This window comes from Lathyrus oleraceus, chromosome 2, assembly GCF_024323335.1.
Source record: "Lathyrus oleraceus cultivar Zhongwan6 chromosome 2, CAAS_Psat_ZW6_1.0, whole genome shotgun sequence".
In the NCBI taxonomy this organism is placed as follows: domain Eukaryota; kingdom Viridiplantae; phylum Streptophyta; class Magnoliopsida; order Fabales; family Fabaceae; genus Lathyrus; species Lathyrus oleraceus.
Window position 1 is genome coordinate 292,788,866 of NC_066580.1, and position 27,415 is coordinate 292,816,280.

Consider the following 27,415-nt stretch of genomic DNA (forward strand, 5'->3'; position numbering starts at 1 on the left):
TTGCATCTTAGTATGCCTATGCTGGGGCACCCTATATCCCATTTGGGGTTCATCATGGTCAAACTTCTCATCAGACAGTCAATCCTGGCTTGGGGCACTCTGCTCAAATGTTCCAACCAATGGTTATTACTCTGATCCGCCCTCCGTTGCAAGTACCTTGGATGCCTATGCAATGCTACTCATACCGACATGGTGTCACGTCCCAGTATCAGCAACCTCATCGGGCTCAAATTCTCAAAAGTCGACAAAGTGTGCCACGTAACCATCAAGGGCAGAGGAAAACCAGACATCGCAACAAGAAGTGTCCTTAGCATAACCAGATCACTATATCATATACTCAATTATTGCTATATCTTGTCCAACAAGGGGCAGTCGTACCAATGGAAATTCCTCCTGCCACTTTCCTGTATCATGTAAGGCACGATCCAAATACGTCATGTGCTTATCATGCTGGGCATAAGAGGCACTCTACTGAGGATTGTTGGACTTTCAAAGTTAAAGTTCAAGAGTTAATTGATTAGAAGGTCTTGTCATTCGCTGAGGAAGGACCCAATGCCATAACCAACTCGTTGCCAGACCACTGTGGACAGATTGCGAATGCGGATAGTGGTGAGGTTTGCTCAGATTCAGTTGCTTCTTCAAAAGAATATCAAGGCTAGCAATATCACAATGATTCAATCATGTCTCATTTGTAATATTTTCTTGTTTGTCATATGTAGTTCATTTGTAAAACTTGTCTGGTTTTCAGAGGATAATAATAATGAAATAAACATGAATGTTTTGATTAAATCCATTCGTGTTAACTCATACTTTATTTTATCAATATCATATTGTAATTCAAATAAAATCAAAAGAGAATGATGCAATCAAAATACGCAAGATCGTTATTTGTATACTTTTGAATAAGATCGTGCTGATGATGTAAGGCATTGTTCAATCCCTTAACACCGGAGATATAAGGAAGTTAATCCCTACTCAACCCCTTTGGGCCTTGAAGTAGGAGTTTATTTTCTTTACACATAAAACCCTCATGTTTAACCATGGGCAGGCCAGTTTCAGTTAGTTTAAGCTAACTGAATGTAGGACTGGAGAACATCACGAAGAATGGGCGGGTTAGAATAGGTTTTGAGCCTTATATCCTTTCCTTCTGAAATCATGAACCAGACCACGTTACAACCCTTAAAAGACCTAATTGAAGCAGGGTCTATTTCGAAAGTATACTACGGTAAAATCGCGTTAAGTTGACTCCTAAAGATTTGCTTGTCATCTGTATCGATGCTGATATGGCATTCTAAATAGTGATTCGTTCACTAAATATCATAATCTTAGTGAACACACTTGAGTTTCCAAAACTTTCATAAGCATAACATTATAATTATCATTTTCAAAATGAGCATGTTACATGCTTACAGTCATTTGACATCAAGAAAGATTATATATTAGGAGCATTGATCAAATTCCTGATATCCCGTAGCTCAGATCTCTTCAATTGACATTCAATCTAGGACAACCACGTCGAGATTCTACAAATCTCTCTAAATCATCCGGATAGGGGCAAAGTTTATTCCAAGGCTCATATTGGGGCAAGCTACCCCAAGAGCATGAGAAGTCAATCCTTCCCAAGATGGTTGATCTAGGGAATACATTTTCAAGACACTGGGGCAAGCCAGTTTGAAATAATCAGATGATGAGACTGCCCCACGACCCGTGATTGGGGTAGTTGGTGCACATAACTAGTAAATTAGGGCAGAGGCAGGCTACAGGTACAAGCTCTCTCCATTTTTCAGATCAAATTCAGAGGTGCTACAACATCTAGTGAGCTTGAGGTAGGTGTTTGAGAATCACGTTTGGATGATCACATATCCTAGCCCAGAATTCCCACTGCCCCCTATATGAGATTCTGGCTTAACCATTGCATAAATCATTATCATGCATAAATCATCTCATTTCAATCATGCATAGCATTCATAAACCATAACATGAAACCGTGCTAACGATAAAAACCAAAAATCCAGTTTTATTGACTAACCCAAAGCCTAACCTTTGTTAGACAAATCATAAAACTCTCATCATATTATGTACGCTCTCGACAGGAAATTTTTTAGATACTTTAGTATTTAATCCTCTTCGACCTCGAATATGTGAAAAGCTTTCGCAATTCTTGTACTCAGGTTCAAGAAGATTAAATAGGGGCAGCTGTTATACCCTAAAATTTGCCCTCCGTTTTCGCTTTTCACCTGACTTATAACTTGAGACTCACTCATGTGCATCATGGTTGTGGTTGACAAAAATTCGGGTTTCGGTTGGGAGATTGTGATTTTGTTCATCATGTGTGTTGAAACCCTAATTTTTGGATCCTTTGGGACCTTGACTCTTGTGGCCTACATCTTGACATCTATATGTACATCCCAACCCTGATTCTTGACTTTGCCATTATGGGGTCTTGTGCTTGATGGACATGACTTCAAAACCCCAATGGTGGGCCCATGATCTGAGGTGTAGCTTGTGGAGCATGGTGCCTAGTTTAAAACCCTAATCATGGGTCATTGGTGCCTGAGTTCCATGTTGGATGATTTATGGACTTAGGATTCATCAAAACCCTAGCTGATAGATTCTTAAGGTCTTGGAGGTTGGGTCTTAATGTTCACTCCACACCCAAACTCTAATCCTTGATCCAAAGCCCTATTATATTCATGGCATTGCTTGTGTTTGGACAAGTTAAGGTTATCCATTATTTCCTTGCTTACCTGTTCATGCATTCATGGCCATATCATCATGTTTCACCTTCAAGCATAACACAATGCAAGATTCATTCATGACATGTAATTTCTTACAAGTTTACTTACTTTGGGTATTTTTGTTTGGGATTACATTCATTCTTATTTTGGAGTCCCTATTTCATTTATCATTAGCATATCGTTAATGGTTAATCTATGTATGGTATTCCTAATCTATGTTGATTTCCATGCATATTCATGATCCTTTGGTTTTAGCACTTTGAATTCACTCATTCAAGTTCATGGTACTTGTTTCGCTCATAGACATTCAAACTTGTTTTGCAAGTAAAATAAGCCATTGATATATTACATTCAAGGGCATGCTACAAGGAGTTCATTCGTACAAATACCCATTCCATCATTTTACAAATGCAAAATAGCAAAAATGTTACTTTGGCCGAAGTCAACTCGCTTACTTCTTTCAGCCTAATCCTAAACCTTCACAGTCGAGTCTTCATATTTCATCATCTCATCCATTCAAATTTTATCACCCTACATTTTTGAAAGAGGATATGGCTATTTTGGGTTCTCTTGGGTATGGGCAGCCACTTTTCATTTCCAGCAATGGAAATTGGAGCCTTTCCAATGCTCCGCTTATTGACACAACAAACATTGATCAAATTTTTGTTCCTGATAGAGCAAATTGGACAAATCTATTTGCATATGTGGGTCCTGGGTTTCCTCCTTCCATTGCCTATATAAACCCTACAAATATCCATCATGAAATCGAAACCAACAATATACGGTCACTAACATGAACAAGAAGAACTTTTCAACCATGGTGGCCATGACAATAGCACCTTTAACCGGTTTTTCAGCAGCAGCAACCGCAGAAGGTGGAGCACGCTGCTTGCCTTCAGCGGCTACAGCCGTTAACACAGGTAGCGGCATTGAATCCATGACGTTCCACCCGTAGTAAATTAAACCAATTAACCAACTCTTAATTCTGAAGTTGAACTAGAAGCTACACCATATTTGAGTCGTAGCAACCATCCTGCATAATTCCATAAAAAGTACATCGATTAGTATTTTCAATTATAGACTAATTTATGTCATCCTCAATTGTTAACCTTCAAAATTAAATTCATTCTAAATAACATAATTGAAATTGTCATAGCTAACTCTATAACCACCAACTGTTTTTCTAACAGTCTCAACAAACCTCAGACAAACTGTTGTTGCCCATGTTAGCATCTTGCTATTTACGGCAACAACATTTGATCATTAGCGGTATACCATTTGCAACCCCTAGTGCACCATGAAGATTTGTTGGTTTTTTACCACTAATTGATCCCTCTATGCATGAAGGTGTTGAAGCCATGTAAGAGCTCTGAATATTGGTGTAAACATTGAGATAATTATCGATGATCAGCTTGCTTTTGCCAAGGAACTGTTCGAAGGCTTGGGACATGAACAAACGGACATCCTTTTTCATCATTTACTTAGTAGAAGCCATGATGTCGTTGTTGCAACTCTTTGGTTGGTGAGCTGATTGAGAATGCTTCAAGAATTGCAGGAGTGTTTCCTGAGCAAGATAAATTAAAATCAAGTTAACATCATAAATCAAATTCAGAAACAAAACTGATTTCACTCTACTAAGTAATAGCCTAAGCATTAGAATTTACAAATAACATAATTTAGCATGTTAATCTAATAGGATATTGAGTGTAATAACTAGCAGTTCATCCAACCTAACATTAACATCAATAATACATCAGCATTCAAAATAAAATCATGGTATTCAATTGTCAGAGTTCTACCATCATGAACTCCCTAACATAATCAAACCTCCCTGAACCGAATCTCCAATAAAGACATGATGACTGAATACAAACAAAATGAACCTCACCGCCTCACTCGGGAGATTCTGAAGTCATCTTCAACAAAGCTTTACTTCTAAAAATGGACATGTTGGATAAGTTGAAGCATCAATACAGCAATGTGAAATGCTTCATGTTGTTTCTGAAGATTCACTCCATCCTTTCTCTGTTGACTCATAGCAAAACATGGTTTTGAAAGGAGCTGGTATGAATCTCTGTAACACCCCGATTTAATTTTCGTATTTATTTATTAGGTTTTTATTTTAATTAATCATTATTTGGTGTGATAATTAATTAAATATGTGTTCTGGTGATTATTTGAATTATTTGAATATATGTGTTATTTGAATAATTGAATTTTATGAGTAGAAATAGAAATTGTCTAGTAATAGGACTAATTAATTAGAATGGGTGGATAAGTGGGTTAAGCCCATTATGAGTTAAAAAGATAGTAAGGGTTTTAGAGATTATAGTTAGTTTTGTAAAACAAGAGAAGAAGAGAGAATAGAAGAGAAGAGAAAGAGAACGCACAGGAACCTACAAGCTAAAGAATTGGAGTAGAAGAAGAATAGCAAGAGAAGAAAAAGGGAGGAACAAAGAACTAAGGGACCGAAAAATACCAGATATCTCGTTGTCACCATCGTCTTCACCTTCTTCGGAAGGTAAGCTGAATATTCTTCCCTTTTTCACTTCAAGTCTGTTGCTGGTGCGTAGTTTAGAGCTGAGGGAATCAAAGCACCAACCGTCTGGGCTTTGATTCCATGGTTAGAGGATTTAATCTTGTCTTCAATAGTTAGGGTTCTCCCAAAAGTTTGGCTCGATTCGTCTACTGGATTAGGAATTGATGAAATGTAAGGGTCAATCGGTGTAAAAGATGGTGAGAGGAAGAGTTTGGTGTTAAGGTTTTTGATTTAGGAGAAGCTCCTCCGCCGAGGGAGCCTCCTGCGCGATGGAGGCGGGGATAGTAAAACTGAGTGGAGGGAAGGCGAATGGTCATAATGCTTTACGTTATTACTGGCAGTTTCCTTTCCACGTGTCCATATAATATCTTATCCTTAGGGTCATGTGAAGACAAACTCTGGGATTGCATAAGCATGGACGTTAGAGTCCCTAGGACAAAGATTCTCTGAACATTCATTGCTGACTTCTCCATTTTCCTTTGGTTTGGCACTTGAATTTCGTTGGGCCTCTTGATGGGCCCAAAACCATTTTCCATCCATGAATCCGCTTCAAAACTCGTGCACCCCCCATGCTGGATTGTTGTGGACCTTTTTGTTTGCAGGAAGAATTCATGGGCCTAAGGCTCATTCACATATCACACTCCCATTCCTAATTTTGCACCCCTGGCTTTGTTTAATTTCATTTTTAATTTAGCTTTTAGAATAATTAGGTTTAGTTTTGGTTAATTCTTGATTAATAAATTTTTTATCTAGCTTAATTGGTTTTAGTGATTAGTTAAAATCTTGGGGTAATTAACTTTAGGTTTTAATTAGAATAAATATAGGTAATTAGAACATTATTGTTTTTTTAGAACTTAGTTAATTTTATAAACCATTAGACTTAATTGATTAAAAATAGTTTTAGATAGGTTAATTAGAATTTTGATTAGGATTTAATTAGGTTCCTAATATTGCATGAGAAATGACCATTTTACCCTTTAGGGGTTTATCTTACCATTTTGACCATATAAAGGCATGAACCCTTAGAACTAGAATTTGACATTAGAAGTTTAATCAGTTCTTAACAATGACATGCTCCCTTAGGATTTTCAACATATAATTTTTAGTCAACTTGGATTAACCAATGCATGATCCCTTAGGATAGTTTGATTAATTTCTAACCATTAGATTAAGATTAACCAAGTTTCTTAAATCAAATCAAACCCATGATTCAAATTGATCAAAAGCAATTTTGATCAATTAAATCCTTTGAACTTTTATAATCCCAAAGTTTAATCTTAGTGACCAAAAGACCCTTGGTCACTTAATAAGATTTTTTTTCTGTAAGTTGTGGAGCTCGAAGCCTCAAGTCAAGATTCTCAGTTAAAGCATCCTCAATCATACCAAGTAGTGGATAATACAAGTGCTTCAAAGGTGGCATCTTCAAGAGCTTGTTAAATCAAAATTTGGATTGTATGGCATGAGCCTTAAGTAATAGGGAAGGAGTGGGAGTGGAGAATTCCTACCACCATTCTTGATATATTTGGGTATGGAGAATTCCTTTATTCATAGACTTTAGCATAATCCTAATCATACGATTGACGAGTCTCTCTCTTCACAAAGTCATGCAACAAGCAAGAACTACTTTAACAACTTATCAATCATGAATCGAGTTGTACGATACGAGCCTTAAGAAATAGAGAATGAGTGGGACTGGAGAATTCCTACCCCCATTTTGAATATCCTTGGGTATGGGACGAATGACCCAACGCTCATCATATTCACCTCTATTCATAGACTTTAGTGCGATTCAAATCGAACGATTGATAAGGTCTTCGTTACAAGAAACAACTACAAAGATTCTCATCTCTCCATTTGAAAGTTAAGATGAGAATTACATGTCATGAGCCTTAAGTAGTAAAGAAGGAATGAGACTGGAGAATTCCTACCCCCATTTTGGATATCTTTGGGTATGGGATGAATGACCCAGTGCTCATCGTATTCACCTTTACTCATAGACTTTAGTGTGATTCTTATCAAGTAACCATCAAGTCAATTCCACTATTTCATTCAATCATTCAACCATCTATTCTTGCCTCCTTCTTTTTGAGATCAATTATACTTCTCCTTGGACTCCTTGTCTATCCTTTTAGGATGATTTATCGGCAACCCATCTCATCAATAGAGAGTTGTTTCGGGTTGTGCCCAAACACTTAATTCAGTCTTTGTTTTGGGCTTTACCCTATAGCGACAACCATGCTAGCCCACGTACTGGTAAATGCCCACCTTGTTCTTTGATTTAGAGTCTATCTCTTCTTGGATCCAAGATACCATTCTTCTTTGATCTCAAACTGTTTGTTCTTCATCCAGTGATATATTATTCCTTGTACACAATAATACTTTCTCTTGGGCCCCGCCTATACCCTTTTAGGATGATATAGAGGCAGTCCGTCTTGTGAATCAAGAGTTGTTTGGTTGGCACCCAGACACTTAATTCAGTCTTTATTTTTGGCTTTACCCTATAGCGCCAACCTTGCTAGCCCACATACTGGTAAATGTATGTTTACTCTTTGATTCCAAGTTCTATCCATTTGTGGGTTCCCTTGATACCATTTTTTTGGTATAAGTTATACTTTTCATCACTGTGTATCTCTCTCTCTCTCTCTCTTCTCTTGGTTCCATGAACTACGATTGCTCTGACTTTCTCATTGCATGATGAGAATACATAGGCACGAGGATGTGAATCCTTGGCGAGCATACTTCTAATTATTCCTTCTTCCGCCTTAGGGCATCATTTATACCTTTCACTATCCAGTATCTACCTTCGATCATAAATCGTTCACCCAGTGACATACTACTTCTTTGAGATCAGAAATACACTTCCTTTGGATATCCACATTCACCCTTTTAGGATGCCTAATGAAAAGTACGCATTTCTACCTAGAGTTTTTTGGGACTATGCCCAAACACTTAATTCAGTCTTTGTTTTTGGCTAATCACCCTATAGTGGCGGCCATGTTATTCCACGTATCGGTTAAAGTTGTTTACCTCTATGGTACAAATCTCATTTCTCTTATGGATTCCAATACACCTTCACCTTTCGACTTGAAACAATACTTTTCCAGTCACTTATCACCAAAACATTCAATTTTGTGACCTTGGTCACTTCATCCCGTCCATCTCCATGATGCACTCATATTCTACCTTCATTCACTCCATGTGATATATCAGTTATCTTTGAGCCAAATACATTACCTCTTTGTGCTCCTTCTTGCTTCACCTTGTGAACCAAGAGATGTTTGGGCCATACCCTCAAACACCTATTTTGTCGTCTTTTCGGCATTACGCTATAGCGGCATCCCTGCTAGCCCACGTACTAGTAATAGCCACCTTACTTTTGGGTTCATCTTTTCACCCTTGTTGGAGTTCAAAACATTAACCTTTTGTTCAGACCATACTTTGATCACCATTCTTTTCATCTCCCACCGAGGATATGTAGGCGTGAGGGGCCCAATCCTCACCGAGCACTTTATCTATTTCCCTTCCTTTTCCCATTCTTTTGTGAGTAATCTTTAGATATAACACATATTCAAGCGAGAACAATAAAAAAGGTTCCCATGGAGTACCAAGGATGTTTGGGGTGCTAATACCTTCCCCTTGCATATCCGACTTCCTTACCCATCATATCTCTTTCCCCCGGGTTTTATCAATATTTTCCCCTTCCTTCGGGAATAAATAAAGTTCGATGGTGACTATGTTGTATGTTCGAGCGTGCGATACGTTCGAGTATATTTCCGATACCTTCAAAGAGCATTGGATTGAACTTGTTTTATTATTAGATGTTTTAAGGAGGAAGTCAAGCATTTCCCTCCAAGCTAGGTGCGACCAACAACCCAATTACTTGAATGTTGTGTACAAGCATGTACACTCCATTTTTGAATTCTAGTTTATTGAGAAAAGATTTTGAAAAAGGCATTTGACATTTGATCAAGTGTTTGGCTTTTATGAAAAAAATGTTGTGTGAAGAATGAAGGTAGAGATAGAAGTAGATTGAGAAGAGAATGATATGAGAAAGATGGATAATGATACGTAATGAGATACTTGACGTTGGATCAAGCACTCATGTTTCTATGGAGTGAGTTTGATTTGGAAAACACTTGATGTTTGATCAAGTGTGCTTTTTGACTTATGAAAGATTTATTTTTATCGCTTGGTTTTATCTTTTTAGTTAGACTGCATGGAAAGTTATAAAGGAATGTAAATCTAAGTTATTACACTTTCATGGGAAAGGGGGACATATTACCCACAATGATGGGATGGAACCATACAATACAAAAGGTAAAGTAATGGAAACATATAAGTTACAATCCAAGCACCATGTCTAAAACAATCAAATGTCATGGTGTTCTCAAATAATATAGGGTAAATGAATGATTAAAGATCATAATAGGAAAGGTAACTTGGATCCACACTTGAAGTCACAATAGTCATGTGAACACACAAACACATGGGGCTAGTATGGGTTAAAACAATTGACAACAATGCATCAATGGACGCATGTTTAATGACACTTTATCAATTCACATGGAAATGTATAAATATGGATAATTAATAATGAATGAACCATATGATCAAAGTGAAAAAAAATGACCTATATAAAACATACATCTATCAAATTGAAATAACATTTTCAATGTACAAGATATTCAACAATCAGTGAGTAAACCAAATGAAATTAACCCTAGGTCAAAAGCCTTTTATCATGAATTATGGATCAAATGGAAAATTGAAAATAAACATGGATTATGGAAGAAATCATACTTTTACCCTAATTAACACATGGACCTAAAAATTATATCAAACATGTAGAAATACCACAATCAACAATTATAGTATTCATGCAAAAGAAATGAAATGTTCAATTAAAAATGAATTAAAATTCTACAAAATTAACAAACCAATATCAAGTATATCAAAATTCATGGTGAAGAAAATAACCAGACTTATAGTGAAATATGGTAAAAATATAGTGCAAAATAATCAAGAAAAAAACACATGAAAAGAATCAAGAAAATGTCAAAATAAGTGGGGTTAGAACTCAAAATAGGGGTGCCAATAAGTGGTGTTGCGATTATGGCCTAAATTGAAGACCCATACCAATTGTTCATGGAGGCAAGGAGTACACTAACACAAACAATGCCATATTTCAGCAAAATGCAGTTGGGCCCAACACAACAAGGACCACACAGATTTGCCATAGAAATAAGTGTGGATAATGTCAAAAATGACAAGGCAGTGAGTCAGCGTGACAATCCAAAATGCACATTAATATCCAATTATAATGCACATATGAATGAAGCATCAGAAATAATGTGAACATTAAATGAATCAAATGCACATGTTTAAATGAATAAAAACACTCAGAACTACATGGCTCAAAACGCGTTCCCTCTCTCGCCTCAGTTCCTGCTTCTGTTTCCGTTACTCTCTCCGTCGTGCCAGAGGCCGTCCTCGACGGCGGAGGCATCCAAAAAAACAAACAAACACCACCACTCCACTCAAACTCTAACGCTGATTCCAAATCTATCAACGAAATCTCCTAATTCCTTAAGAATCTCTCAAATTGAAGAGGAATTCGTATGAACCATAACTTGAAATTATTAAATTAAATGGTAATTGAAGGGAACCGAGTCACCACACGTTGGGGCTTTGATTCCCCTTAAGAATCTCTACATCCTGATAACTTTAGAATACGAAAAAAGGAAGAAAATATTGGAGTCTCACCAGAATTTCGTTGGCGCCAGGTAACGGTCCTTGTGTTGAACTATTCTTTTCCTCTCTTCGTCTTATTCTTCTGTTCTTGTTCAGTGCTTGTTATGAATTGAGAATCGAGGCGTGTGGTTGTGGATTCATGAGGAGAAGTGATAGGTTGAAGTTCTGAAAAACTAATTGAAGGTGAATTCGAAGGTGATGGATATTGAAGATGGTTGAACAATTGAGAGAACTGAGAAGTTCTATATGTGGTTCAGAGAGAGATTGAGAGAATTTTTGTAGATTGTGAACTTTGAAGGTTGTGAATTGAAGTTGAGCAATGATTCCTGGAGAGGATGATTGATGAGTGAAGAGGATGATTTATAGAGGTGGCTCAAAGTTAACAGAGATCAAACTCTGTTATCTTCAATGTGAAGAAGTTGTTATCTGTTTCATATCTGTTAGCCAAGGGGTTCGTGAAATTAGTTAGGACCTAGGGATATGGAAAAATCGGTTAAGTTAGTTGGAGGATTAGAGAGTTAGTTGAGATAAAATCTGTTAGTAGGTTAATGAATTTTGTATTGTTGTTAAAATGGGTGCAAACTGATTTTGTTATGTTAGTTACAAATGAAAATCAAGCTATGTTATAGTATGCAGTTAGCAGTTATTTCAAAGTTTGTTAATCTTATATGATGTGTTGAACTCTTGTTGTTAAGTGTATGTGTTGAAATTGTTATTGTTATAAATTTGTTATTTCTGAATTTGAATTGAAAATCTGGCGAAGTTAATTGAAACTCTGAAAGTTAGTTATGTGTGTAAATGCTCTGTTAGCATATTTAGCTGTTAGTATGGTTTGTTGTTGTTAGCTAAACTTTCTAATGAAGTCATACTATACCTCATCTGTAGGATGGTGAATTGTTTAATTTCATGATGTTTGAAGCTGTTAGGATGTTTTCTTTCATTGTTGCCATGTTAGTTGAATACTAATTAGTCTTGATGTTGTGAATGGTTTGTGATTAGTATGCATTGTTGTGGATGCTTTGTTATGAATAGGAGATTTATAACTTCCACGGATTGACATTAATGGCATCTCCATGTGATTGTATACTTTGGTGCAGGGCTGCTTCTAGGCTTAGAGTTTTGTTATGGAGCTATGTGTAAGACCCCAATTTTAACCCTAAGATCCCTCATGCTACCTCATCATTTGCATTGACTTTGGGATCTCACCTTGGTATCCTCTTCATCCCTCATTCATTTAGGTATGCATTGGGAGAGATTACCAAGCACTTTTGAATGTATCGTACTTTATATTCTTTTGTTTACTAACCAAAATACCAAAAATATTTATATGTGTAGTTTCATTTCTTTTGTAGGTGTGTGTGTCCATTTGTGCCCCACCAAGTTCATATCTAGGGTTTGAGACCCTCAGTGCAAGAGATCAATCAAGAAAAGGTTCATATTTATTCTAACTATCATATATGGATCCCCGTGCTCTTTAATTGTCATTTTGATCAAGAATTCATCAAGAGTTTGGAGTTTGTTTGTCTTGGAAGCCCTAATTCATCTGGGTATCTTGCGTGACTTCCTCAGCAAGTTTATTCACCAATTGATCAAATATCTTAAGGTATACTTTATTATACATCATGTCAAGCATAGATGATCCTCCATGAGCCCCCAAAGATCAAAGTTCATATCTGGTACATGCCCTTACAAGATAATTAACAAGAGAAGGTACCCAATTGCTTATTGGGTCCTGAGTGGTGAGGAACGAAATGGTTGCATTTGGGCAGCCATTGATAAATGCCTTTAGGAACTAAAAATCTCCTAAACCTACATTTAGCAATGGAGTGGCCTTTCTTGCAACAATAAAGACAAGAGAACTTTTCATTTTGATTGCTTTTGCTATCTTCATCCTTTACAACGTATTTATATTTTTGATATGGGTTAACCATACTTTTTCGAAAATTTGATTTATCGATAGCAAAGGTAATCTTGGGCTCAAGAGCCTTGTCAAGTTTGGCTTTTAGGTTTCTTACTTCACCTTGCCAAATGTAACAAGTATCACACCCAAAATTCATCATTCTAGTTCTAAGGTCCTCATAACTTGTTTTTGTGCTTTCCACTATAGAAGCTTTAAGTGCCTCAAGTTTCCTTTCGGATTGTTGAATTTTATGTTCCAAATGTGAAAAAAATTCTTATTTGAGGCAAGCCTTTTAAAGGCCTCTTTCGCTTCATAGTGTAAAGTATCAAAAGCAGTTTGCAATTCGTGATGAGACATACTAGAGGATTTTTCATATTTAGCATGTCGTACCTGTTTCTTCTTGTTCTTTTGATGAGCAGAGAGACATAGATTTGCATTTTCATCTTCATCACTAGAACTTTCATCATCGGAGGAGTCGCTATCGCTTTCCCAAGCTATGTATGCCCTCCTTGGCTTTGATGGTTTCTTGTGTGATTTGTATGATTCTTTTTCTTTTGTCTTCTTGTTCATCAGACAGTCCGGTTTGTAGTGACCCGACTTTCCACACTTATAGCACGACCCTCTAGTTATTTTTCCTTTTGAGTCATCATTTTTAGAGTACCTAGATTGTTTCCGGAAGTTTACCAAGTTCTTCTCGGAATGTTGGATGCCTTTCTTTCTCACGTAACAGTTGTAGCGTTTAACGAACAGCCCCATATCTTCACTCTTTTCCTCTTCTTCTTCGTCGCTCGATGAATAATCACTTTGCTCTTTTGCTTGAGACTTTGAGGAGGAAGTCTTTAGAGCTATTGATTTCTTTTCACTCACCTTTGCTTTGTCCTTCTTATCTTTCTTTTCGTGTTGTTCCAAGCTTAAGAGAACTTGTTCGTGCTCTTGTAGTTTACCAAACAATGTTGTCAAGTCCAATGTGGTAAGATCATTTGCCTCTTTGATGGCGGTCACTTTCGGCTGCCATTCCCTATTAAGACATCTCAAGATCTTATTAGTAGCAATATCATTGGAAACAGGCCTACCAAGTGAATGTAATCGATTAATGAGATGAGTGAATCTCTTTTGCATGTTAGCAATGGTTTCCCCTTGCTCCATGAAAAAGAGATCAAACTCTTGTGTTAGTGTATTGATTCTAGTCAATTTAACATCATTCGTCCCCTCATGGGCAATTTGTAGTGAATCCCACATAGCCTTAGCAGTAGGACAATGGGATACACGATAGTATTCATCTACACCTAATGAGGAGATTAGGATATTTTTGGCTTTCCAATCATAATTGTATTTCTTTTCATCATCATCGGTCCATTGTGCTTCGGGCTTAGGCACCAATTCGTTGTTCTCATTGGTCATGGTTATTTGAATTGGACCATTGAGAATAACGTTCCATATTTTTCTATCTATGGAATTTATGTGCACCCGCATACAGTCTTTCTAATAACTATAATTTTCACCATTGAAAACGGGAGCTCTATTGTAAGCCCCTTTAGGTTCGTTAGCCATTTTCTATCAAAGTTATATTTTGAAGCACGGAGTGAACCGGAGCTCCTGATACCACTTGTTAGACTATGGCACGGATCTAGAAGGGAGGGGGAGTTGAATAGATCCCAATTAAAAACTTGAGTCGGCGCTACCAATTTAAAGATTGGTTTTGAAAATTTGTTTTAAGTGCGGAAGCGGCCAAGGAAAAATGTTAGTCTAAAACGAACCGTTATTGGAAAACCGGATATGCGTTAAGCTAATGGATTAAAGATAAAGTGAAATACAAATCACTACACTATTTGCACAATCAATGATATATTTCACTTACTAGCAAGCCTAGTTCCAATGATCCAAAATACCAAATTAAACTAGATGCAAACTTAAGACAACTTTGGCTTATGCAAATTAACAAACACTTGGTGTGCATAAACACTCCAAGTGATATTTGAGTTGAGTAAGTAATTCAAATTGACCTAGTACAATATACTATTGTACTTTGTTATTCAAACAGGAGTTTTAATCTCTTACTCAACTTATATCAATGTTTGGTAAAATTGCTTAAACTAAAATCACTTAATTTTTAAGCTGAAAAACAATTATGCTGAAAATTAAAGAAGACAGAGATTTGATGAGGCAGTTCCTCCGCCGTCCTCGCTTCGGGGTACGTCTGCCCTCAATTCTAAAATTAGAATTGAGATGATTAATTAGATATCACCTGTGAAATTTAACCGTTTATACAAGGATTGCAAAGCAAGTAAACAACAGAACTCTCAATGTGTTGAATGATGCTTCCTATCCTTGCTCCTTGATTCAAGATGAATCAAGACCTTCGATCGTTGTTGCTAGACCTCCGATTCCAGCCCCTTTGCTGAAGAATCTTCCGTTCTTCAAACCCTCGGCCCGGCTGATCTCAAACACAACGAATCGAACCTGAATCCTTCACTTCAATATCACCGAATCCGCTACTAGACTGAAGAAGACTTCCTCTTCTCAATCACCTTCGCTCAGCTGAATATTGATGAAGCAATTCGTCCAAAAACCCCCAAACACAAACTGGTCTTGGAGGACAAAACCCTAACGGTTTTATTCAAGAAAGAACCTGCCACAAGCTTCAACCCGAACCGGATTCTCCAATCACAGCTTCGAACCTTATCACCTTTAACCGAACACGAAGCACATCAAAAATGGTTGTGTGTAGTTGATGTGTTGTGAGATGTTGAAGATGAAGATGATGAATCTTGGACACCTATTTCACTCTTTCTTGTTTCCTTGAACACTTGAATTCAAATTGACAAATGTTGGTTGATAAAAGTGTTCTGACTTCTATTTATAGTAACAGCTTACCAACCAAAAATAACAGCTTTTCAAACAGTGGAAAATACTCAGAAAACTGAGTTTTCGCACGAGCGGTCGACCATAGGTCGGCGTGCGCTGACCCGTGGGAGATGCGCCGACCTCTATGGTCGACTTAAAGGTTTCATACGCTGACCCGTGGATAGCATCACTATGCCATGCGCCGACCTGTGGTCGACTCAAGCAAGCATGCGCTGACCAAACTCAAATTTGTCTGAGTTATGCGCTGACCCGTGAGCTGTGCGCCGACCCTTATGGTCGACTCAAAGTCTTCAAATCTGCAAAAAATTGTGTTTTGTGATTTTCATGTATTTCGTCATGATCACACTTTGTCCACATATGTTTTTAAGAATTATAACAGATTTAGATAAGTAGGAAAGGATATGATAAGTAATGTGTTGCATTTGTTTGTAGACGTGCATGGTGGTCATTTGTCATCATCAAAACTTGCGATTGTGCTTTGTCTGACACTTTGCCTTTACATCCGTGATGTTCTCCAATCCTATGTTCAGTTAGCTTAAAACAAGCGTTCATCTTCCAGAAAAGGATAGTGATGGTTTAAGGAACCCTACGAGAGTTTGGAGCGATAGTCACTCGCCTTTTGATTTTGTTTGCAGTCGCAAGGATTTGCTCTTGTTGAGGATTTTGATATTGATCCTCTAATTCTTTTGTTTTGTTTACCCTGATTTTGCCTGGGTTGATCCTTTGGGGCGGCCGCCCACCGGGACACCCTAATTTTTTCCTAAGTCAATCTTGTTTTCAAGTTCTTGACTTAGAGGGCTTTTCATTTGCTTCTGATTTTTTTATTTTTTTTCATCTTTTCTTTTTATTCTTGAGCAAATACCGTGACACTGCTTTCTCGATTTGTTGCACAAGTTATGACTATCTCACTTCTTTTGTGGATAAAAGATAACCATTCTGGATTCGTGATTCCATCGATTGATCACTTTATGGGATATGCAAATCTAAACTAACTGAAGACTACCTTTCCCCTGGTTAAACATGAGGGTTTCATGTGTATAAAGAAAGAAACTCCTACTTCAAGGCCCAAAGGGGTTGACTAGGGATTAACTTCCTTATATCTCTGGTGTTTAGGGATTGAACAATGCCTTACATCATCAGTACGGTCTTATTCAAAAGCATACATGCAATGATCTTGCGCATTTTTAATTGCATCATTCTCTTTCGATTTTATTTGAACAATAGTATGATAGTGATAAAATTAAGTATGAGTGAACACGAATGGATTTAAGCAAAACATGCACGTTTATTTCATTATTATTATCATCTGAAAACCAAATAAGTTTTATAAATGAACAACACGTAATAAACAAGAAAAGATTACAAATGAGACATGATTGAATCAATATGATATTGCTAGCCTTGATACTCCTCTGAAGAAGCAACTGAATCTGAGCAATCCTCACCATTAACCGCATTCACGATTTGTCAATAATGGTCTGGCAACGGGTTGGTTATGACATTGGGTCCTTCCTCAAAGAATGACAAGACCTTCTGATCAATTAACTCTTGCACTTTAACTTTGAAACTCCAACAATCCTCGGTAGAATGCCCTTTATGTCCAACACGATAAGCACATGGGGAATTAGGATCGTCTCTTACATGATACGGGAAAATGGCAAGCAAAATCTCCATTGGTACGACTGCCCCTTACGGAACAAGATATGGAAGTAATCGAGTATATGATACAGGGATCTGGTCATGCTGAGGACACTTCTTGTTGCGATGTCTGGTTTTCCTCTGCCTTCTATGGTTATGTGACATAATTTATTGACTTTTAAGAATTTGAGCCTGAGGAGAATGCTGATACTGGGATGTAACACCATGAGGGTATGAGTAGCATGGCATATGCATCCAATGTACTTGCAACGGAGGATAAATCGGAGGAATAGCCATTGGTTGGAACATTTGAGTTGAGTGCCCCAAGCCAGGATTGACCATCTAATGAGAAGTATGACCATGATGAATCCCAAACGGGACATAGGATGCCCCAGTATAGGCGTACTAAAGTGCAACAGCATTAGAATATGATGCCCCGAGATAGGCCAACTGCATTCGAGGGTGGTATCCTTGATTCGGGTACTGCATAGCAGGTGAAGGAACTTGCACATGAATCGGAGGACCCTTGTATTTGGACTCCTTCTTAATAAGAACCTTTGCAGTCATGGGTGTAAAACACAACCGATTTCGATCGATAAGTTCTTGAACTTATCTTGAGAACATGACAAGCTTCTATAGAGTTCCCCACATATCCAACATGGTATTCACACGTGGCGTGAGGGTCATGCTCACAGTAGTAGGGAAAGTTAGCAAGCTCGATTTGTTTAGGCACAATTGCCCCAGCGTTAACCAGTATAGGTAGCATATATGCGTAACTCACAGGAATTGGATCATAGTGAGTACATATCCTTTCTTGATCGTTGTTTCCTTTGCTTATTTGCTTCAGTTTCTGGTTGCTTTGAGCAGGTCTCTGATGTGGTAGCCAACACTGTTCTTGAGGAAGAAGTGGCAAAAAGCTCGCAACCACCTTTTGTTTGTTATCTTTCTTCAGACTATCTTCAATATGCTTATCAATCACAACCTGATTTGGGAAGCTTATCATCATTCTATCCAAGAATAGCCCCAAAACCATGTCATCTCTGTCAGTGCTCTTAGTCTATTCCATGATCCTCGGATGACTGCTGTCGGCGAATCGTTGTCTTTCTAACAGAGGAACGGATAGGGTGAGTTTTCTGGTTAACATGCATGAAATACAAATCAATGAATGCATATGTTGGGAATGAAATGCAAATAATTATGCAACACCCATAGATTCAAGGACTTGGTAGTATAATAACCCATGTTCAAAGCTCCAACATCTGTATAACAATGCAATAACATAGGTTAACAACACCAATAGTCTAGATAATCGGTGTATACTGCCTGATGCATGATTAAAGGTTCAACGTCTATGAGAATAAAGGTATGTAGAGTCTATGGTTTCCTGCAAGAAAAACCCATATCCCCCTCACAAGTATGGATTAAGCTCCAAGGTGGTCCCTAGAAGGTCTCCTAGAGTCATCGACTCGAAATGGAAATACCATGCCGTAGTGAATGCTCACAGGACAAAAGTACTTTCAAGTGAATCTAGTATCGGTGTGGTTCTTGTGACAACCCAACACGCGAAACGCAAGTGTACACGACTATCCATGAGTCTATCTTATGTGTATACTATGCTCGGTTATAGAGCTTCTCTTTCATATAATCTATCCCAAACCCAACAGAGAGTATAACAAATAATATCCATAATATAAAGCAATAAGAAATGCGATAAATAAAGCGAGTAAATACATAAAGTTAAACACCTGAACTAATGGAGAAGCAATCAAAACTAGGCTCGACTCCTACCTGGTGAAGCAAGGACTCCTTAGCAGATTCGCCAGCTGAAGCTGGGGATGCTCAAGAAGAAACCCCTAACTACAAGCAAACTCCCTAGGAGAGTCACCAGTTGAAGCTGAGGATTCTCAAGAAATACCCCTAACTACAAGAAAACTCCCCAGCAGAGTCGCCAGCTGAAGCTGGGGATGCTCAAGAAGAGACCCCTAACTTCAAGCAAACTCCCCAACAGAGTCTCCAGCTGAAGCTAGCGGAAATATACTAGAATGTATCGCACGCTCGAACATATAATAGAGTCGCCATCAAACGTTATTTATCTCCAAAGGGATGGGAAAAGATCGATAAAACCCATGGGAAAGAGATATGCGGGGTAAGGAAGTCGGTTATGCAAGGGGAAGGTATTAGCACCCTAAACACCCATGGTACTCCATGGGAACCCGTTTTGATTGTTCTCGCTCGAATAGGTGTGATATCTGAAGATTACTCGCAAAAGAATGGGGAAAGGGATGAGAAATAGATAAAGTGCTCGGTGAGGATTGAGGCCCTCATGCCTACGTATCCTCATAGTGCAATGAGGAATTCAGAGCTTCGTAGTTCAAGGAACTAGAGGCAGGAGGTGGAAAGGAATTGTAATCAAAGTATGGTTTGAACCAAAGGATAGTGTTTTGAACTCCAACAAGGGTGAAAAGATGAACCCAAGAGTAAGGTGGCTATTACCAGTACGTGGGCTAGTAAGACCACCACTATAGGGTAAAGCCGAAAAGACAAAGAAATATGTGTTTGCGCACAGTCTCAAACATCTCTTGGTTCACAAGGTGACACAAGAAGGAGCACAAAGAGGTAGTGTATTTGGCTCGAAGATAACTGGTATATCACCTGGAGTGAATGAAGGTAGGTTATGAATGCATTGTGGAGATGAACGGAATGAAGTGACCAAAGTCACAAAATTGGATATTTGGTGATAAGTGACTGAAGAAGTATAATTTGAAATCGAAAGGTGAAAGTGTATTGGAATCCATAAGAGAAATGGGATTTGTACCATAAAGGGAAATAAATTTAACTCATATGTGGACTAGTAGGACCGCCACTATAAGGTGATTAGCCAAAAAAGGAGGAATTAAGTGTTTGAGGGTGTAACCCAAACAACTCTAGGTAGAAATGAGGATTATACGCTAGGCGTCCCAAAAGGATGTATATGGATGTCCAAAGAAAGTGTATTTCAACGTCAAAGAAATAATGTGTCACAGGGTGAACGATTTATAATTGAAGGTAGGTAATGAACAGTTAGAGATATGAGTGATGCCCTAAGGCAGAGGAAGGAATAATTAGAAGTATGCTCGCCAATGATTCACATCCTCGTGCCTACTATTCTCATCGTGTAATGAGAAAGTCAGAGCAATCGTAGTTCAGAACCACGAGAATAGAGAGAGAGAGAGAGAGATATACAGTGATGAAGAGTATAATTTGTACCAACAGAAAGGTATTTGTCCAAGCAATTAGGAATCACAAGACAAACCCAACTTCAGAGATTAACTGCCATGAAACAAGGAGAGAGAGATATTTGTCTAAGCAATGGGGACTCACAAGACGAACCCAATTCAGAGGTTAATGGCCATGAAACAAAGAGAGAGAGAGAGGTATTTGTCTAAGCAATGGGGACTCACAAGACAAACACCACTTCAAGGAATGATTGCAGTACTGTGTAGTACATGGAATAATGTATCACTGGATGGGGAACAAATAGTTCGAGATCAAATAAGGACAGTATCTTGGATCCAAGAAGGAGATAGACTCTGAATCGAAGAGCAAGGTAGGAATTTACCAGTACGTGGGCTAGCAAGACCACCAATATAGGGTAAAGCAAAAAACAAAGACTGAAATAAGTGTTTGGGCGTAGTCCCAAACAACTCTCGATTGATGAGGTGGACTGCCGCTAAATCGTCCTAAAAGGATAGACAAGGAGTCCAAGGAGAAGTATGGTTGATCTCAAAAATATGGTGTTGATAGAATGAATGAAGAATGATTGATTGATAAATAGGGTATAAATAGATAAGATAGCTCGCGAAGAAACTGGATTCTCCTGCCTACGTATCCTTATAGTGCAATAAGGAAATCAGAGCTTTCGTAGTTCAGCCCACTAGGGCTGAAAACAAGGTGATTAAGGAGGCAAGAAAAGATGATTGAATGGTTGAATTGAAGTGATTAGAATGGAGAATGAGTAGACTTGATAGTTAATTGATAAGGATCACACTAAAGTCTATTAGTAAAGGTGGATACGATAAGCAACGAGCCAAACGTCTCGCACCCAAAGATATCCAAAATGAGTGTAAGAAAGCTCCAGAATCATTCCTTCTTTACTACTTAAGGCTCGTGGCATGCAATTATCATCCTAACTTTCAAGTGGGGAGAGGGGGATCTTTGTTGTTGTTTCTTGTATTGATGAAGACCTTATTAATCGTTTGATTCGAATTGCACTAAAGTCTATGAATAGAGGTGAATACGATGAGCGATGGGTCATTCATCCCATACCCAAGGATATTCAGAATGGGGGTAAGAATTCTCCAGTCTCACTCCTTCTCTATTGCTTAAGAGTCGTGTCGTACGACTCGATTCATGATTGATAAGCTGTTCATGTAGTCTTTGCTTTCATTTGCAAAAAGGGAGAGACTTGTCAATCTTATGATTAGAATTGTGCTAAAGTCTATGAGTAGAGGTGAATACGATGAGCGTTGGGTCATTCGTGCCATACTCAAAGATATTCAGAATGGGGGTAGGAATTCTCCAGTCCCACCTCTTCTCTATTACTTAAGGCTCATGCCACACGATTCTAACTTTGATTTAACAAGCTCTTGTAGTTTTCCACCTTTGGTTTCTTGTATTATCCACTGCTTGGTATGACTGAGGATGCCTTGATTGATGATCTTGACTTGAGGCTTCGAGCTCCACAGTTTAGAGAGAAAAGTCTTATTAAATGACCAAGGGTCTTTTGGTCATTCAAATTAGACTGTGGGATTATACAAGTTCAAAGGATTTAATTGATCAAAATTACTTTTGATCGATTTGAATCATGAGTTTGATTTTATTGGGAAACTAGGTTTGGACATATTCTAATGGTTAGAATTAATCAACTAATCTAAGGGATCAAATTAATATATGGTTCATACTTGATTAAAATTCTAAGGCAACATGCAATTGAAAATTTGATAAAAAGTTCTAAGTCAAAATTCCTAAGGGAGCATGTCAAGTAATTATGTGGTTGAAGTACCAATATAACCCCTAAAGGGTAAAATAGTCATATCACAAAATATTCGATATTGGATTACATTCTACTTATGAAAATCAATTAAAATCAATTAAATCCTAAACAATTATAATTATTCTAAAAAACCTAGGAGATTATTTAATTCCAATTAATTCCTAATTTTCTAAAAAAACTCTGAAACGCTAATTATTTAATTCTAACTAAACAAAATATATTTCCAAAAAATCCAATTAAATCCCCCAAACACTAAATTCTAATCTCTTCTAATGAACCTAATTAATCAAGACTCAAAACCTAATCATACTAAGAGATCAATATTTCTAAAAGCCTTTTGGACTAATCAATTCTAAATTCTTCAAATTAATCTAATTAAACTAACATTAATTAAACTAAAATTCTAAAAACTCTATCCTCCTAATTAGCTAATCAAGATTAAAATCTAACTAAACTAACCTAATCCTTAGTTAACACTACATATGCAAAGAAACTATAACCTGGGCTTTTTGAAGGAAAGAGTGCAGTTGGTGATATGGCCATTGCAGGGCCCAAACGAAGCCTATCAGAAAATTTTACCCTATACCCCTACAATTGTACCCATACCCCTACATTTAAATTTTTTTGACCAAAATACCCTCATATAAATAGGGTATATTTTCCGTTTCAAAATTTTTTTACCATTTTCGTTGAAGACTTCCGGAGAAGAAATTTTTTTGGCGTTTTTGCATTGTATACCGGAACACTTAAGAGTAAGTCTTCCGGTTTGAAACGTGTATACCGGAACACTTCTCTAAAGTGTTCCGGTTTGTTGTTTTTTATGGACACTGAACCGGAAGTCTTCTAGAAAGTCTTCCGGTTTGTATACTTGTATACCGGAACACTTTCTTCAAGTCTTCCGGTTTGGATGATGTGTACCGGAACTCTTCTTTGAAGTGTTCCGGTACGTAATTTTTTTTTTATCAGATGTTGTATCTCACTCCTTGGGCCTCTTATCTCTTTTTCTATCACACTCTTATGCTTGTATACTTGCGTAATACGAGTGACATTCTCAGGAAACTTGTCTTGCAAGGAAAGCAAAATGTTTCTAGGTGCTAAACGACTGATAATAACAGTTACTTTATTGTCGATTCCAACCTCTTTAATCCATCTGATAACCTCTTCTCGTGTACCAAATCTTTCCGTCGTCATAAACGCATCAGTAGTATCTACACATATTTTGGGAAGATTTTCCATTTCTGTAAAAAAAAAAAAAAAAAAAATTAAAAAAAAAAAAAAATTAAAAAAAATAAAAAAAAACACGTACCGGAAGACTTAAAAAAAGACTTCCGGTACACAAAAAAAGCAAACCGGAACACTTCTCCAAAGAGTTCCGGTATGCAATTTTTTTTTGAAATTTTTTTTATGTGAACCGGAACTCTTTCCTTAAGTGTTCCGGTTTGCTTTTTTTGTGTTCCGGAAGTCTTCCCAAAAGTCTTCCGGTTTGGAAAAATACATACCGGAAGTCTTTTTGCAAGTGTTCCGGTGCGAGGGGTGTGAAAGTGTAATTTTTGTAATTTTCAACTGAATGGTAAAAATAAAATGGTAAATTGGTTAAAACCAATTAAGGGTAAAATGGGAATTTTTAAATTTTTGTAGGGGTATGGGATTAATTGTAGGGGTACAAGGTAAAATTTTCAGCCTATCAATGGGGGAAAATGGATCATGTGAAAAACAACCTGTTTGGGCCAAAGGCCCAAGTCTTCAAAAAATCCCAAACCGGGTCACCAGAAGCCAAAACATGCATAAGGAGCGTGAGGACCTAACGTGAATGCGGCCAAGAACTCCATTTTTGTGTAAGCGTACGTTCGAACAAGGATTCATTCATGGGACCACGCACGCACGACTCAACACTTTCCTCACTCGATTTTGCACTGTCGACACATAATCATCAATACAAATACGAGGGCTCACTTCAACCTATCATAAAGGATCAACAACAAAGAACGAAATTGCGTTCAACCTCATCGTCAAGTTGTAATCGAGGCCGACTCATCTACGGTTTGTTTGCACACGGAATCGAGGAGGAAGAAATATGGATAAAAATGGTGGTTGGAAGCAAGACTCACTGAGACTCTTCGATATGATGATCACAGGTTCGTGATTCCTTTTCTCTCCAACCTTTTCCTTCTTGATTTCTTCTTCTTCTATTTTTGATTTCTATTTCCGCTTGTGTTGTTCTGGCTATGCTCCTGTTGCTTCTGAGAATTTCTTCTGTGAAGCCCTTCCTTCTCTTATTCCCGTTGTGTTCCTCTGCCCCCTATGAAGAAGTGCAATACCAGTATTATTTAAAGAGGTTTATTGCAGGTTTGATTAGAAGGTTGTTACAGAGTTGACAGTGGCATTTGGATGATTAGAGGTATTTTGTTATGAATTGTGTGAGAAAATGGAGATTGAGGGTTAAAAGAGTTGGAGAGGTTGCGGATTGGAAAAAGGATCCCCCTCCCTCCACGGGTGAAGATTGGGATGATGCTCTTATATCCCTCCACCTATTGTGTCTTATCATTCTCTTATCACTTTCTCACCAGATTCTGTTATAGCTTCTGAAACAGTTAGAAAACAGTTAGAGTGGTTACAAAGTTAGTTGTGAAAGCTGCGAGTTGTTGTGTGCACTGCTAACTGTTTTTCACTAGTTTGGACCTATTAGTTATGTTAGGACTGGTATATGTTAATTTTCATTTAAACTTCAGTTAACTTTGCTTTTTTTGGAAGGTCTGTTAACTAAGAAATGTCCTGCCGCTAATGAACCAGTTTTTTTTGCAGGTTTCGTAAGGCATTTTGTTTGGTGTGGCAGACTGGTTATGGTCCAATTGTGTAGAAGCTACCCCCTTGCTTTCACATGTGATAACGATGTACACCGACTCGGCCCGTGGTTTGCGGTGGATTCCGGTTCAGCTGCGGGATTGCGGTGTAGTACCTGTCTTGATTAAGGACTAGTTATCTTCCTTCTTTTTTCAAAACGCAATGGACCATTACGCTTTATTGTGATTTTGTCAGAATGATTGAATTCTTTTGAGAGTTGTTATAGGTTGTTTCAAAACTCTATTTGGATGATGGTTTAGGATGACTTGTTAGCAACTGTTATGATTGAACCTTTAAATAGAAATGGTTTTACAGGTTGCGAAGGATAATTCAAGGTTGTTGGAAATCGGTTTGGTTTTTGGCTGTCAGTTGGGAAGAGGAGCTTGGATTCTGTTTTCAAATTCTCTTAGAAATCGGTTATTCTAAATAAATTTTGTTGTGCAATTCTTTGGGTTGTCAGATTTCATTTCCATGTTCGGCGAATACCTCGGTTGTTTTGGTCTTAATGTTAACAACTCTGCAGGTTGATGCTGTTTGAGATTTTGGAGTCCATTGTGAGCAATGCTTCACACAATGAACAACATGAAGGTTACCAATGGATGTTTGTGTGTGGACTTGGAAAGTCATGAAGAAACGAGAATATATTATATAATATTATGCATGAGACCTTGGTGTTTTGTATGCCATATGTAATGGATCATGTAGTGTATATATTGGATCTTGATTGTAATTTTATCTTTGGTTACAAAAAACTTGAATATATGTACTTGGATTGTTGGATTTATAATAGGAAATGGAATGAGTTTATGGACATCAAAGGAATATTGTAAAATGAATGGCATTGTGATTTAAATGATGAAAGAATGGAAACGGATTTGAATGTCATTTTGAATGGTTTTAAATGTTGGTTTGGAATTGCTTAGAAATGTGAACGCTAATGAATGGTAATGATTGATAATGTCATGGTTTTAAAATCAAATTGAATGTGAAAATTGAAATTAGAAATGGTTTTAAAGGCCTATGGTTCATGATGAATGGTAGAAAGGTTTAATGGTTCATGTTTGTAATCCGGTTGACTTTGGTCAAAGTTGATTTTATTATTTTCTCATGGAATGGACATTGTGATGAATTATAAATGATTTTGAATGAATGTGAATGGTTTTGACTTGATCTTAATGCTTGGAACTGAATCTTGAATATGAATGGATTTGTAATGGACATGAATCAGGACTTGTAATTGGCTTTGAATTGGATTAGTCAAACTAGGGTATAAAATGAATTATATGATATGGCTAATGGACTTGAACAAACCAAACCCATAATCTCATGAAATCAAACCTTAGATGAATGATATATGGCAAGACTTGAATGTGAATGGACCATGATCAAGCCAATGGACATGTATAGATTATACAAGACTTAAATGAACTCTTAAACCTTAGCCAAGACCAAGGTGGACAATGATTATGACTTAACGAAAGCTCCATGAACAAAAACCAAGGCAACAATATGAATAAGATATTGAATGGGACACACCTTACATGATGAAGGTGAGACCATATTAGGGCTTTGATGAGTAGAGGTATGCCCTCACTGAGGTCTCTCGATTCCAGGTTCAAGAAATTGGGGTTGCTCTTGTCACCAGATGGAAAATTGTGTCACAAAGCACTTAGGACCAAATCCCCCTTGATTAGGGTTTCAAAATAAATGAAGCTCCATCAACAGCATATCCAACCAAAGCCTCCCCCCCCCCCCCCCCCCAATTAGGGTCCAGAAGTAAAGTCAACAGTCCACAAAGTTAAACACCAGACCTCATGGAATGAAAGCTAATAATTATGGTTGAGATGCCCCTATGAACATCATAGTGTAGGCTTCAAAAGTCAAGGTTCCAAAGAGTCAAGCGTTTAGGGTTTCAACCCATATTTATGAAGGTAGATAAAAACAAGAGGGGGGGGGGGGGGTTGAATTATTTTGGAAAATAAAAACTTTTTATGAACTTAGACACACGCAGAATAAAAGGAATTCAATATAGAATTTTATACTGGTTCGCTTGAAAATCAAAGCTACTCCAGTCCACCCGGCCAAGGTGATTTCGCCTTCAAAAAGGACTT

General features: G+C 37.6%; 1 protein-coding gene and 2 long non-coding RNA genes across 9 annotated transcripts; 2 read left to right on the forward strand and 1 right to left on the reverse strand.

Annotated features, from left to right (window-relative positions):
• Positions 1–3,387: 3,387 nt before the first annotated feature.
• On the reverse strand, positions 3,388–5,580 carry LOC127121354 (uncharacterized). The gene is made up of 3 exons (XR_007803413.1): positions 5,218–5,580; positions 3,940–4,302; positions 3,388–3,771 (listed from the first exon to the last, which is right to left on the reverse strand). It is a non-coding gene; the product is annotated as an uncharacterized LOC127121354 (long non-coding RNA).
• A 5,067-nt stretch (positions 5,581–10,647) lies between these two features.
• Positions 10,648–12,755, forward strand: LOC127121355 (uncharacterized). The gene is made up of 3 exons (XR_007803414.1): positions 10,648–11,060; positions 12,126–12,266; positions 12,381–12,755. It is a non-coding gene; the product is annotated as an uncharacterized LOC127121355 (long non-coding RNA).
• An 11,485-nt stretch (positions 12,756–24,240) lies between these two features.
• On the forward strand, positions 24,241–26,122 carry LOC127119187 (uncharacterized). Of its 7 annotated transcripts, none has more exons than XR_007802710.1 (4): positions 24,241–24,598; positions 25,266–25,530; positions 25,620–25,720; positions 25,828–26,122. XR_007802710.1 is itself a non-coding variant. In XM_051049371.1 (4 exons), the coding sequence occupies exons 1-4, from the start codon at positions 24,538–24,540 to the stop codon at positions 25,830–25,832; spliced, it is 312 nt and encodes a 103-aa protein (XP_050905328.1). In that variant the 5' UTR covers positions 24,242–24,537; the 3' UTR covers positions 25,833–26,122. The 7 variants fall into 7 exon arrangements, 2 of the variants coding, with proteins under 2 accessions (XP_050905328.1, XP_050905327.1); XM_051049371.1 differs by having other exon boundaries at positions 24,242–24,598; positions 25,266–25,410; XM_051049370.1 differs by having other exon boundaries at positions 24,242–24,598; positions 25,266–25,410; positions 25,620–26,122.
• The last annotated feature ends 1,293 nt before the right edge of the window (positions 26,123–27,415 follow it).

Coding starts and splice junctions, on each gene's coding strand:
- LOC127119187 (XM_051049370.1), top strand. CDS start 24,538: ATGGATAAAAATGGTGGTTGGAAGCAAGACTCACTGAGACTCTTCGAT. Junction 24,599..25,265: donor CTTCGATATGATGATCACAG/GTTCGTGATTCC, acceptor TTTTTTTTGCAG/GTTTCGTAAGGCATTTTGTT. Junction 25,411..25,619: donor GGTTCAGCTGCGGGATTGCG/GTGTAGTACCTG, acceptor ATGGTTTTACAG/GTTGCGAAGGATAATTCAAG.